The 15,443-nt window shown below is 37.2% G+C and overlaps 1 protein-coding gene across 1 annotated transcript in view; it reads left to right on the forward strand.

Annotated features, from left to right (window-relative positions):
* Positions 1–15,443, forward strand: part of LOC103799451 (tolloid-like protein 1) — a gene marked incomplete at its 5' end in the record, with an annotated part of 71,899 nt that overhangs the window by 17,440 nt on the left and 39,016 nt on the right. The window contains 3 exons of the mRNA XM_009071773.1: positions 1,697–1,802; positions 5,306–5,430; positions 11,685–11,800. Of these exons, the coding sequence (XP_009070021.1) occupies positions 1,697–1,802; positions 5,306–5,430; positions 11,685–11,800 (347 nt within the window). The remainder of the gene's footprint in view (positions 1–1,696; positions 1,803–5,305; positions 5,431–11,684; positions 11,801–15,443) is intronic.

Consider the following 15,443-nt stretch of genomic DNA (forward strand, 5'->3'; position numbering starts at 1 on the left):
CCTCTTAGCTTGACTGATCTTAATTTGAATCACAAATAAAATACTGCAATTAAAATATAATATTTTCCAAGCCATTAAATAGAAGGCTAGAAGCAGCAAAATACTAATCATGCTCAAAAACTTTGAAGGAAGCTCTTACTCTTAAAGCCCTTTAAATGTCATGTTTCTGTGCTTGAGAAAGGGCATTTCTTTTGTAGTCTTTATTGAAACACAAATAGAAATATGTCAGTAGCTTTTAGCTGCCCAAGAGGCTTAGTCCTGGAAGTTAAGCTGAGGACTTTGAATCTGTGACAAAGATGGGCACAGTTCCTGCAGTTTACACATTACTCATTCTCTACAGAACTTGCAGCTTTAGTCAGTGACCTTGGTGTTGTTGGGACAAAGCATCTGAGGAATCTGAGAACTTTAAACTGTGGCTGTCTTCTCTTTGTCATTCTACCTGTTGTGCCCACACTTGTGGTGGGTAGGCAAGATGGGAGGAAACTAGTCATATTTCATTTGCAATGCTGATAAATGCATGTAGTCTTTGCAAGCACTGATTTTGACTTACAGAAATTCTCTGCTCAAAAAGAACGGGCGAAATCAGAAATTGTCCAATGATAGCTTGGAGTATTTGTCAGTTCCTATAGAAAATGTTTTAAATCAAAATGGATTTGAGATGGAATGAATTTTTGCTGCTTCATCTAGGACTTGGAAGGAGACTGGCAGCTGATACATACTCCCACAAGTCTCTGAAGTCCTGAAAGTGCATGCTCATTTGAGCCTTCTTTCTGCTCTCTCTGTGTTATTGACTAGTGTAGATGCCATTAGTGCTCTTCCCCTTTGCCTTTTGTGCAATGGGCAAAATCTGCTGGAGTGCCATCCTCAGCCTCCTGCTCTCTCCTTTCAGTTGTCTCTTTGATTTCTGACTGAAACAACTTCTTGTGATGTGGTATGAGCTTGAGGATCACTAAATGGGATCGAAGTCATGACCACCAAGACATGGGGTTTTTTGTATTATGCAAATTATGTTGGTTAATAATGTTAATGTCACTGCAGGGTTTGATTATTTTTTTTGAAGAATCCAATGGGAATATGAACTGGTGTAAGGGGTGCTTTATATCTCGCAACACACTGATTAGGACAAAGCACTTATGGTCTGGAGTTATGAACTAAGTATAATTCTTTTGTTCCTCTTCTGCTTTTGTTAAGTTGCAAGAGCTGACTCTTCAAAGTGTGACTTCATACTTTCTGCATTACATGGAGTCTCAAAGAGTAGACTTTGTTCAAGCAATGTCTCCAGTAGTTTAGTACAAGGTTTAGTATCCAGTTGGACTGGATACTAAAGGTATCCCATCTAATGAGTCTATAATGAGGAGGGTTCTTCCAGAGTCTTTGCTGTCAAAATTATTTCTTTTAGGAATTAAGAATCAAACCAGCAATTTCTATGGATTCTGCATGAAGTGCAACATGATGTGTGGGGCCTTTATGTGTTAGTTGAATGAGACTAGTCTTTTCAAATGCCAGGTATAGCAATTTGATGTGAAGACATCTGCCCTCTCATTTAATAAAGTCACACACTTCCTCCCAAATGACAAAGATTTATGAATGTCAGTGAGTAATTAAGTTAGGATCTTTGTTGGTTTTCTTTTCCTGTTTGGTTTTTATCTTTACAGAAAAAGATATTAAAGAAACTCTAATTATCAATCATTTGTAGGTCAGGAATATAACTTCTTGAAGATGGAGCCTGGAGAGGTGAATTCCCTTGGGGAACCATATGACTTTGACAGCATTATGCACTATGCCAGGAACACCTTCTCAAGGTTGGAGTCTCAGGTTATACCTTTTGACTTTTAATTCTATTCCTCTCTGTGAATGCTAAGAACTATGCTGTTTGAAGTATTTTGAAATTGCTTAAAATGTCTCTTGTGATATAGTATTCTTACAGCAGTCAAAGCGCAGCTTGTTTATTTTAAGTCAAAATAATTGAATTATATTTTTAATGCATTTCTTTTCTGTTCAGTTTCAAAGCAGCCTTTTGATCTCGCTTTAGTTCTTTAGATTTTAAGACAAGATAATCTGGAAATGTAATTTCATATAATACTTCCTTTTTCTGTCCATAAAAATTTGAATTTAGAAAAATCAAACGAGTGAGATGGTGAGGAATGTTATGAGTGTTGTGGTTTAACCCCAGCCAGCAACCAAGCCCCACGCAGCCACTTGCTTACTCCCCCACCAACAGGATAAGGGAGAGAATCAGAAGGGTAAAAGCTAGAAAACTCATGGGTTGAGATAAAGACAATTTAATAGGGAAAGCAAAAGTCGCACATACAAGCAAAGCAAAATGAGGAATTAATTCATTGCTTCCCATAGGTAGGTAGATGTTCAGCCATCTGCAGGAGAGCAGGGCCCCATCATGCATAACAGTTACTTGGGAAGCCAAACACCTTCACTCCAAATGTCATCCCTGTCTCCTTCTTCCTCCCACTTTATATACTGAGCATGATGTCATATGATATGGAATGTCCCTTTGTTCAGTTGAGGTCACCTGTGCTGCGTGTCTCTCCTCTCAATCTCCTATGCACCCCCAAATTCCTTGACAGTGTGGGAGTATAAAAAGCAGAAAAGGCCTTGGCTCTGTGTGAGCTCTGCTCAGCAGTAACAAACCCATTTCCATATTACATACCCTGTGTTCTGCACAAATCCAAAACATAGCCCCGTACTAGCCACTGTGAAGAAAGTCAGCTCTGCTCCAGCTCAAACCAGCACAATGTGTAATGTGATCTGTTCACTAACAGAGAAATCTCCTTTGATGCATAATGTCTCATAACTATAGATTGTGCAGGTAGAACACATTGTGGTATCCAGACATCTACCATGCAAGCCACAGCCTTTGCTGAGGGCTGCAGTCAACCGTTTGTGACAGAGGCTGCAGCCTCTTCTCTGTTATTTGTACAGATTGTTACTGTCATCAAAACCTTATAATAGAGTTCTGCTTGTTTTCCTCTGTCCTGTTGCAGGCTGGTCCGTTCTCAACTCTCTAGTAATTTACATGGGGCTTACTCTGAAATACTGCAGGGTTGTGGGGAGTTGTAGAAGGACCTGTTCCCATAGGCCAGCCCTACTCTGGAGAATAAGTGAAGAAGTCTTTCACCCAATCTCCTCTAGTATTTCATACCAAATTGCAGTTCAGCTAATTATTCTCTAAATATGCCAGAGTAATATAAAATAAAAAGAAAACTCCATAAACACCCAACAAATAAAATGCTGGTTTGAAAAGTTATGTTCTTAGGTTTGGGGATTTTTTAATTTTTTCAATTCATGCCTTTTAAGGCAAAAATACTAGAAAATCTGACTCTTTGAAATGAACTGAAGACCACCAATAACCTCACCAGCCTTTGCAAATTTGTTATGTTTGTGCTCCTCAATATAAATAATATTATTAAAAAAAATAAAAATCCTACCAAAGGCTGGATTACTCAGCATACAAATAATTCACCCCTGGAAGAGCATGGGAATGGGCCACATGAGGTGGTTCATATTAGTCACATTGCTTAATCCAGTTACACACACCATTACCTTAAGAAAGAGATTATAAGAACCTATATAAAATAGAGTAATTGAACAAGATAGAAACCCCCTAGAGTCCTAGGGCCCTGACAGCATCAAGGGAATTTGGTCTGTGGGCCCTGTTCTCACCATTTTCTAAGGTGGCAAAATCTGATAGTGCCATGAGTAGGCATGCCCTGCCCTAAGGTACAAGAAGTTGTTACTGCATACTGTTTAAAACCAACCATCAAACCCTTGAGGTCAGGTATTGATTTGCACTAATTCAACTGGAAAGCATGAGCTGTGTACAGTGTGACATATTGCCAGCTGTTTGTTAGACTTTGCTCACTTGGATAAGTAGTAGAAATCACAAAACATCATAAAGTTCTAGTCATACACAGTGATTTTGTTCATGTTTTATTAAAACTGTTGGCAGTTTGTTCCCCTATTAAAGTGCTAAGGTATTTAAGAGAGGATTGTTGTCACATTTTTTTCAAAGCATGAATAGCATCATGTTTCAGGTTGTACTGAAATTCTGTGAAAAAAAATATAATTTATAGATGGAAACACTTTTTTTTTTCTAAATAATAATGTGCCTTATTTCTAGAAACTGATTAATGCCATAAGTAGGTTATTTTACTGTTTAGGGTAACATTCTGAGATGATTCTTTCTTTGCAAAATTTCTAGTGATGCCACAAAAAGTCCAACTAGGTAAAGAGAGCAGTATGTATCTGCAATACTTAAAATGGTTCATTTATTGTAATTTAAAAAGCAATATGCATTTATAAATGGTAATCCTAACTACAAAGATCCTCTTTGTTCATTTATTTTTGGACCCATGTGATGTCTGAAAGTACGGATTCTGCTTTTCAATAAAAGTCCTAGAAGTATGCAAGACAGTATGAAAAAATTAAAGAACAAGAGAATATAGAAACATGTTAATTCATCTGTTAGCTTCCATTTCATTGGACTTAAGGGCTTTTCAAATTTTGTAACATGATAATAGAATGTGGTTTTGTACCTTACTCTTCTAAAATTTATTTGAAGCTACTAAAATATTTTAGATCATATTTGAAATCTGGGAAATTTTGAATAGAACTGCACATTTGGAAGAAGCAAACTTCTATATAATGTCTTGTTATTTAAAGTAAATGGCACTAAAATCACATATGGTAAGTCAATATACTTTATTGTAAAGCGAGCAAAGGCTGGCAAGTAAGCATTTCTTTTTCAAAAGCAGCAGCATCTAGAGTAGACTTAGAACTGTTAAAACACCTGACAGAAGAATGATTGGCAAGAGTGCTCAGCTTTACCTGCTCTTACATGTGTAAGTCAAACTTTAAGACTTCCATAAAAACTTTGGTAGAAGTAGGAACTTTGTGATTAAGAATTTTGTGATAGGGCCTAATTTATGTACTTTTATGACTAATTTTTTTCAATATAGTGACGGCTTACAGAAGTGTCTTTTCCCTGTGTAGTCTTAGTAATAGTAAGAGATTTCCCTCTCCTTGTCTAACAGAAATATAAAAGCTTATACGTTAGTTGATGTACTGAAAGAAGATTCTTTTTTTGGTAACTTTGCCTAAAGTTTGCCAACCTTAGGAATTTTTATGATGTGTTTTCTGTATTTAAAGTTCTGCATTTTACCCTCTTATTATGCCAAATGTAAAAACTAGATTTACAAAACAACATTATACATTCATGAAACTCAGACAATTTTATGACACAAACCTGATAGGTGTTTTTGGGGTCTATTTTTATTTTTATTTTTTTTAGGGGCATGTTTCTGGATACCATTCTCCCTTCCCGTGATGATAATGGTATACGACCTGCCATTGGCCAACGTACTCGTCTAAGTAAAGGAGATATTGCACAGGCAAGAAAGCTGTATAGATGTCCAGGTATTGCACCACAAACAAACAAAAACCACATACTAGCAACTGTTTGACATGTCGTTCAAGAGGAATGATGAGTTTTTGGAGTCAGCTGCTCAGAAGTCTGTTTCTGTGTTGGCAACTGACACAGGCTGCTCAAGAATTGAATCATAAAAAAAATCTTACAGATAAGGTCTCTGGAATGCAAAATACCTAAGGACAGATAAACTGTATGAAAGAACACTTAGTTCCATGACATTTCAAGCTGTCTTGCTTAGCCATTCAATGACTAGGACAGAAGAAAAAGAAAGATGTTTAATATTATTTCTGGTTTGCATACTCACTGGAGTCCTTTATTTGATTTCAAGTAGAGTGCAGAAGGAGAAAATTGAATTATCACAATCATCTCTGAACCCAGTTTTTGAAAATTTGACAAATAACAAGCCAGGACAACTAAGCTGTAAAGTCTTATATTTGTGAACTGCTTAGAACAGAGTCAACCCTGTGCTTCATGTTGTTCTCTAGTGCTGGTTCTTTGCTAAGTGCTGCCAGAGTGGTGGAAATTTGAAAGCAAAAGGTTTTAATTTCCTTGCTCTAGTTATGGCCCTTACCTCTCTTAACCCATGGTGTCAACCAAAGTAGTTCAGAAGTACCATCTCTCAACTGGAATTTGCCAGCAAGATCCTTGTGGAAGGCTGGACATACCAGCTCTGTGCCACATGGGTTCTACAGCCCTACTGCTCCTCATGGGAATTAATGACATCTCAGTAACTTTTTGAAGTTAGGTATATGGCTACGTTTAACTAACTGATCAGTATAGTAGGGCTAAAGAAAGGAATCAGGACTAAAGTCCACTTCAAATTTGTATCAGCAGCAATGGGATCTACTGAAGATCTAGGGATTCTGATGTGCATTTGATGTACACTGTACAGCTGAAATATCCTTTTCCTTTGTGCTTTATGCTGAATCATAGTCATCCGCATACTGACAACATGCATGGAGCTTCTGAGCCTAGCAGAGGAAAAACCATTTTAACATATTTTTTTAAACAGCTGTTCCTTTGTGGACAATTTTAACTCTTTCCTTTTGGTACAGAAAGCACTTTAATAATGCACTTTTGGCAAGATTATTTCTAATGAAAGTATGCAGAGAGAAACAATTTAATAAACACAAAGGGTACATATATATTTTGATAAAAGACAAATTTAGAAGACAAAAATAGCCTATAGAAGTAAAACCACTGTGAAAGGAGTTAGTATCTTATGATCCTATTGACTTAAGAAAGAAAAACAGAAGAAAAAGAAATTAATTACAGCCTAGTCTGTTTGGTGTGTATATAATACTCTAACATGCACTTTCATTCAACTGTAAAAGATGCAACGAGCTTTTTGAGCTAATATTCAAATAATTGTTCAGAGAAAATGTCCTTTCCATATATGTCAAAAAGCATGTATTAATGAGTTATTTCTTTCAATGTCTTGAAAGTCTTGCTGAAAGTTAATTTCACAATATTGTAAACTCATGGTTGTTCAACAGCACTGTGCACTTTAAAAGTAAGCTCTTTTTTGCAGCACTGGTGAACATGGGTCAGATGGATAATAAAAATGAACAGTAGTTGAAGGATCATACTCCCTTTGTGGCACTTTGCTTCGGCAGACTTTGGGATAAAAGAAGTTGATTTTCCAGCCATACTTAGATAGCCATGCCATAATAGAAAGTGAGTTTTAAGAGAGAGAAAAAGACAGACAGACACTATTTAAAATGCTACTTTTTCAGATAATATTTTTAGTAGAAGCTGTGTAACTGAATAACACAACAACCTTAAATATCCAATAAAGAAAGCAACTCTGAAAGTTGCACAGTACTTATGTTCTAATAAATTTTCCAGCAAACCATGAGACTGAAAATTCAGACAGAGGTAAAGCTTTGAGTTTTATGAAAATAATTATGTGAGCATCGTAGTATGTGGCAATAAAATCCCTGACACTGTTGGTTTTGGAGGTGTGTTGTATTTCCTATTTCATACAGAAGATGTTAGACATAATGCCTGCTATGATAAAACAGCAGTGTGAATATTTAAATCATTAATAACATCTGCATTGTTTCACATGTTCATTTGTGTTACCTTAAATGTAATATGCTGAAAATACAGAAAAAATTAAATCAGTATTTTCCAGAGATGCACACTTCTTTGATAAAGAATTTTGTGGTATTGTGCTTGTTTTGTTTGGAGTTCTAGTTATTCCTGCAAACAGCTTCTGGACCTAGAAGCTAGCTGCATTTTCTGGGACCCATGAACATGAAGTTGAGTTCCAGGCTGCTGGAGAATACAGATGATCCTCACAGCAGTGAGAAGGCTAAGCCTTCCACAGCATTTTATCTAGTCAGCATATTCAGTGTGATGTTTTCATGAAAGTGCTTGGTGAGCAAGAAACATATTTGAGATTGGTGAAGCCAAGGCGTGAGATTCGATAACGTACCTATCAGCAGAGCAAGTGCCAGGACTCCGCAACCTAGCGACAGCAATTTTAGTTTGTTTTTAACATATTCTTAAGACTTTTTTTGTCAAATGAAAGCATAATTGCTGTTAGGGATCTGTTATGTTTTAATACTGAATTCCATTGTTACACGATGGAATAATAAGAAGGAAGAAAGCAATTGAGTTGAGGGTCCTTCCTCTGCCAATCTTATTTTGAATTTTGAGTGTCTTGGCATTTGAGAACAGATCTTGAACGTCAAGGTTGGATGTATTACAATGGTTTTCAGACAATCTAATAGAGTGATGGAATGTGTTTTCTTCTGGTGTAGCTACAGGTCTGCCTTTATAGTTTTATACAGAAATTGTAGTAGATTTAAAATTCATATGTGGTTTTATAGGAGCAAGAGAATAAGAAAAGGAAATGATGGAGAAGGATACTCTTAGGCAGAAAAGAGACGACAAAAAATGAGTGGGCAGAGTGGGATGGGATAATAGATGGGAAAGGACTCTCAGAGTGGTGGGAGCAGGCTGTTTAGAGGAAGAGAAGGTGTATGGAAGAAGTTCAGCAAATGTACAAATTGCCTGGGTCTGTGACAGTGTGTGTAGAAGAGTGTAGATGAAGGATACCTATCCTGGCCCTTTTTTTGTGCTGTTCTTGCTGTTTTTCAGGCTTAACTTGCTGCCATCCCTATTAGATTCAAAAAGAGTGTTCACCTTCAAAGGTCAGCCTTTATTCACTGCATAAGAAGGATTAAGTTTTTTAGATTAAGATCATTTTCCTATAAATATAAAGGGGAATCAAGTCAATAGTAAGACACCGAGTTGTAGTAAACGGATTTAAGTTCTTGATTTATCATGTACACAATCAGCAGTAGATATTTTTTAGGGCAGCTTTATATGCCATATATGTATAGTTGCATAGACTTGGGTCTAAGTAGAAAGTGTTAAAGATCATAATTCTCTCTGCAAAAGGCTAAGCATATATTGGCCATATATGTCACTATGCCTTTGCTAGTGATATGTAAAAAGGAATGAGAGTTGGTTGCCTAAGTGTTCTGGAGGATCTGGGTTTCGTCATTTGAAGGCTTCACTGTAATCCTTGATGGGACTTGACTGTGTGCATAGGCCAGACCAGAGGGGTGCTATACACAGGCTGTGTAATTAAAGACTGCCACAGAGCTCACTGGTGAAAATTGCTTTGTTTAAACACATAATATACCTGCTGCCTGCTCCTATTGCTAATCTTTACAAGGAGAAGCAAAAATAGTTTCCCTTTCTTTACCACAGAAAGGCTTATCAGAAGTTTAACCTTCTCAAACTGTAAAACAGAGAGGAGATCCACTTTTATGGATAGAGTATGTGTGTGGGGAGAGCTAAAGTGGTGTTTCTGGAAGTGGTCTAGCCTAATAAAATTGATATTCTTAGTAGAAGTTATCCAGTGACAAATTTTCTTATGCTTCCCTTAAAGTCAGAGATATTTATAAAAATTTTGATTTGATAGAGAGCTCCCAGGCATTTAAGATGGATATAAGATGAATTGTTGTGTTAAATAGCTTTATCCTATAATTCCTTGGGGGGGGTGGGGGGAATGTTCCGTGGTTTCTTTTGCAACTTAAAAGCCAGAGTTTTAATTTTATATACCTTTTCTGTATATAGAGTATGAAGTGTTACTAGTACTCTGGAGAAAACAATTCTACGCTCTGTGTAAGAGGGGAAAATTCTAAAACGTTTTCAAGATGTAAAGATATTATGCTTAATTCACTGATATTTTTACTTTTATAACAGGGTAATGTAGGGACTCAAATTAGTGTAAGAGGTAATTACACCGGAGTCTTCCTCCTGTCCTCTTACTGATTGCAGGATTGCATTTGAACGGATACATCATATGTCCCACATACGTGATAGTCTTTTGTTTGCTTACATACTTCACAATACCTGAGTGTGCACATTGCATGACTTCATAATCAATATTTGAGAGTCAAAGTTACAGTTAATTGGAAAAAAATACTTTGTGAGCAGAAAAGATTAGACAAACAACATTCCCCATCTCTCCTCATGGCATCTGCTCAAGGCTTACTTAGTAGCTAATGTTGATGAAATATAGCCAGAGCAAACAGGAGTTGTACTAAAGCTTGATATACAGTTCTGTGCCTTGTGAGAGCACACTGATGCAGTGTAGTCTTAATGAAGTCATGCATGGAGGGGAGAGCAAGAGAGATCTCTAAAAGGGGTGAGAGGAATACTTGGATTCTCATGGATCTCCTGAGGCATGCATGTCTCCTCTTTGGGCTTTTCTGCTTTCCTCTACTCCTGTATGAGACTACCATTTTACTCTTGGATTTCTCTAAAGTGCTCTGCTTACACATTGTAAGCTACGTTACCATTTGCTAGCATGGGGAATCCAGTGCATGGCTCTGGAATTTATGTAAGTTTGCATTCATCGCTGTGTTAAAAATAAATTATGGTTAATTACAGATATAGTCTTTTCACTGAAAATGCTTTGTACAGAAATGTCATTTGCTGTGGCTGCCTGCAATATTTTTAAGATTAACCCTTTTTTATATAAGGGAGGAAAAGAATTTTTTTTTTGCTCTTCCGTTCCTAAAGAACACAGTGATGGTGGCTTTAGCCATTACATTTTTTGTGGGATGCACCTGTCTTTCTTTTCTTTTCTCATCATGCATGTCAGAGAGCATATTTAATGCCTTGAATATAATTTACACCTAATATTACAGTGTAGTTGGCAGATTACATTGTAGACCTTTTTTAACAGGACAGCCTATACAGCCGTGTTGTCTTTCTTTGTCATAAACAATCCCTTCATTTGTCCCCTTTTATTTAAAGATTTTCCAGATCATTTATAATTCATTGAGATTTTTGATGATACAGTAGTTCACCTGCTGGCAGTGGTAGTGCTTTAATTTGAAAGTACTGCAGATCTGATTACACAGTTGTGGGATAATATTCTCAAATTAATATTTTGTATCACACCTGAAAAATCAGTGGATGAAACAATTTGTTTAAGGTCAAAAAGGATGACTGACCAAGGTGTGACACCCTACCAGATTTGGTTTTAATGGTGGAGAATGGCAGGAGCTTCTGGTGGTTTTTTATTGTGAAGAGGATTTATTAACCTGGCCACTAGTAGCTAGCAGCATGATTGACAGGTGAGATAGGCATTCTAAAAGCTTCAATAATAAAGAATATAAAAACCTTTGATATTTTAGGACTTTACATTTGCTTTGCTTTTTTTTTTTTTAACTCTCATCTCTACAAATCACCCTTGCAAGAGATTTTGTTGAATATAGGGTTTAGCTTTCTAGACTAATATAAATGAGTGAGTATAGGTCAGCTCAGTCTCTCATGTGGGTAAAGTACTAAATTAAATGAAACCACTGACAAAATTCCAGTGTGGTGCCAATCATGCTGTGCCAGTGTTTGTTTTAGTTCTTAAAGGATGTGTCTAAGGGTGTGGCTAAATTTTTTTTTTAATTGCCAAAGGAGTCACATGTACAATGTTGCAATTGATTGACAGCAGTGATATTTTTAAGACTGCTGTAATTTTGGTTATGTCAGCAGACAACACACAAGAGAAATAGTTACTGGAATAAAAACATCCTGTGTAAAATGGAATGAATGTCAGACTGGCCTAAAATTTTGAATAAATCATAAACTAACGAGTTTGTTTTCCATTCTACATCTGTACTGAGTTAACTTTATTCTGAGTAGATATTGAAAAGATGCATTTTTCTCTGTTAGGCACATTGAATTTTATATTTTTACTGTAATTTGTTTCTTACAGCCTGTGGAGAAACACTGCAGGAATCTACAGGCAACTTTTCTTCTCCTGGATTTCCAAATGGTTATCCTTCCTACACACACTGCATATGGAGAATCTCTGTGACCCCAGGAGAGAAGGTATTTTAACATCCCTTTAGCTGAATGTAGATATTATTTTCAGAGCAAAATGTTGTGTGTCTTTAGCTTTTCATAATGGAAAATAATGGTATATCATAAAAAATGGGACCATAGACTATGTGTTATTTACTTTGATTTGTGGCATTAGAACTGCATCTGTTTGATGTCCATCCTTGTGAAATGAAGGCATTATTTCAATTTGCTGTAAGTTTGCGTAATGAAATCCCTTTAAAACTGGCTTCCAGTTCAGTTGGTGGTTTGATGTAAAAATGGAAGAGCTAGTTCAGGCTCCTTTCAGGTTATTTTCCCAGCATGGGCTCAGGCAAGCTGTCTGAGTTGTGTGGGGCTGATAGCTGGGCTATACCTAAGGAAGGTCTTGGTGTGTTGAGTAAGAATGTTTCTAAAATGAAACAGTAGTAACATGAGATAAAGAAAGTGTAATTTTTTAGGAGGTCCCTGGTGTTAGTTCTAGAGCGTAGTTTTACTTTCTGGGGTTCAGTTTTATGGGAAAATAAGTGGGGGAAAAAATGGGTGTGGTGAGACCAGTTTGGGGAGAGAAGTGTGCCATTCTAGTGAAAGCAAACCCTGTTCTTCTAGTGTACACTTTGAAAATGTGCTATTAGAATCTTGGTTTAAATTATTGACTCAAGTATCAGGCCGTCTCAAAAGAAATAAGGATAGAGGGACTGACGAGAAATTTTGGTTGAGACAAATATGCAGGAAAAAAAGGATGTAAGTTTCCTTATATGAAGCAGTGGCTGATATTAAGCAATTACTAAAGGCTAATAAATATAGATCCTAAAGACTGAAATGTGGAACCTAACACCAGTCTCAGTAATGGAAAGTCCAAAAAGGAAAACCCAGCATTTGCCCCCAGATATTTCTGTCAGTTTTGTCAGTGGTCGCCCACTATGTATTGGACATAGTTTTCTCCTGACAGGAGTACTTTATTCCAGGTTTCTTTCTGGTAGACACCAAGAGTATATATTCTTGATGTTCAAATAGATCCTGAGGAGCTGTAAGAGCATTTGCCACTGTGGGGGATGAAAGCTAAGTCATTTGAAAGCGTTTGCCCTCCTCTGGACAAGAGCCAGAGACAGGAGGAAAAATAAACACTCTGTGCTGGGAGGGTGTGGGTGGCTCTGCAGGTTGTCAGGGAAAACCAAATGAAAACAGATGAATAAGAGAAGGTTTGCACAAAAATGCAAATTAGTCTAGATAGGCAATTTTATGTCGCCACTATTTGTCTGGCTGTTTAGACACTGCTGTGATAACAGCAAAAATAGGTTTCTTTTCCATTCCTCCATTAACAAATAAAAAACAAAATTAGTATTTCCTTTTGAAAAGGATTGTAAAATTGAGTTAATGTTCATGCTTAAGTATTCATAGTGTACTCCAGCTTTGTATAAGCCTGTCTGTGGACACTAATGTAATTGTAATACATTTGTAGTACCATTATATCTTGAGTTTGCAACCAGCACTGGAGTTTTATTATACTGTACAAAAGCTTAATGGTGGAAAGATCTGTCTTGAAGTTAGCATTCTAAAAGGACTGACTCCCTTCCCATCTTACCCACTGCCCCAAATGGTGAAAAGTCTATACAGAATTTTCTGATTGATAATTAACATCACAATTTGTGTCCATAGGGCAGTGTTATGACCTCCAGCTCTCATAGTCTCCATGTAGTTCGTCAAGAACAAAATTAATTATATTTGTGCTAATGTCAGCAAGTCAGTTGTTGCTGTTCCTATAGGATATTGGCTGTCTTGAGCAAAAGGACCCTATTTGCAGCCATGAAGTGTAAATCTTAGCTAATGCATATATCATGGTACCCTGGATGTGCATTATGCTGGTGATGACACATTCGCATAATGAAGAGAAAATAAAAATATATTTAAGTTTTTGTTCCTTTGCTTCCTTGACCCTGCTAAATCTCAGGAATGTTGTGTGGAGGTTAGAGTACATGTAAGTACATCACAACATGTTTTGAAAGGTCAGTGAGCACTTCAGCCACTTAAAAATAAACTGAAAATGAATTGTCTAGCTCTTGTCTCTTATGTATTGAGATTTAGCACTGTGCTGTTTGACTGTAGTTCTGAGGACTTCTATCTGTGCTGCCTTCTGCAAGTAAGGACTCTTCTGATCTTTGATGGCTGGAAGTTTAATGAAGGATGGGACTGCAGTGGTATGCGCTCGTTGCAGCATTCCTTTTATTCATAAGGCATCATAAAGTGCAAGCCCAACCTAAAATATGTGTAATCCTATTAGTAAAACAAGGCAGTCCATTCACCTTTTACTTTCAAGACTTAAGACTACATGGCAAACAGCTGTACACAGTATATCTATATACAGAAAAATCTCAGAGGGAGGATGGTGTTGGCAATGCTGTGTGCCCTCTGCCAGGGAGATTCCCTCCTTCTGGCACGTAGAAATTTTACTATCATGGAGGGTTGCCATTGGGCCAGTGTGAATTTGAATAGGTTACATTGCTTTTCAATTTTCCTTATGTTTTACATGAATGATAAAGTAGGACTGAAAAATCCATGATCGACATTGGGAAAAAATGCTACGTGCATTAGTAACTTAGTACTACCTAGTGTGCTTTCTTATCTCAGGCAGTAGGAGATGTGCTATATTCTCTGTGAAGTTGCAGTAGCACAATTGAATCTGCTGTGTAATCAATAATTCTTTAATTGTGCTGACAAATACCCATTGATTGTTTTTCCTGTGTGTCCTCCCAGCCATCCTGTCCCTTTGAACAAACTCTACCTTGTCTGTAGCTCTATTTAATACTTTGCACAATTGCAAACCAGAATCTTAAATATATTTACACTTCTTTGGTTTCTGACCAGAAATCATGCTGTGGCAGGTTGGGGTTTCTGGCTATGTACAATTAATGAATTCTGGTCAGTGTTAAGGAGTTGCTGTATCATCAAATAGCTTGGCATGTCAGGGTGAGAGAAGGCTGAGAAGGTTATTTCATGTAGTTTCAAAGACTGAAAGGAGGTTGTAGGTTTTAAAGGTTGTAAGCTTGAGGAGGCTTATTAAATTCAGATAAATTCCATTTAGATAACAGCACTTTGAAACACTTACATGATCACACCGAAGTAAAACCACCCTTTTCCCAACTCTAGCCTGGAAACTAAGGTTTGCTAAAAGATGAATTTCCAAACAGAAACCAGAGAGATCTGGTCTTTCAGCTGTGTCATGGAAAATGGAAAACTTGTGGCTAGACTGATGAGAGACCTCTAGGCTCTACACAGCTGAAGCCATGGAGGACATATGGATTGTGCCTTCTGTAGCTTGCTTCCAACAGAGCCAGCTAGGTTAGCTTAAGCAGCTGTGGAAGGTAGCCTGATCTTAACCCAGCTGTCTGCAACTCATCTGGGCAAAGAAGAAGGTTCCCCCTTGTGACTCCCTCTGACTGCACAGATGGGGTGAGGTTAGTTTGGGTGGAAAAAGATGAGACTGCTGAGGGCAGTAGGGTTTTCAAGTAGTATGGCTAAATACAAATAATGATACCTATGGTTTGAGGAAAAAATGAAGGTAGGAGTTTAGAGGGATTCTGAACTGCAAAGTGAATGATCTGAGGAGAAGAGCAAACGTTTTGTAGTTGGTGTGGCCTCTATTTGAAGGACAAGT

This window comes from Acanthisitta chloris, unplaced genomic scaffold (assembly GCF_000695815.1).
Source record: "Acanthisitta chloris isolate BGI_N310 unplaced genomic scaffold, ASM69581v1 scaffold12333, whole genome shotgun sequence".
Classification (NCBI taxonomy): Eukaryota; Metazoa; Chordata; class Aves; order Passeriformes; family Acanthisittidae; genus Acanthisitta; species Acanthisitta chloris.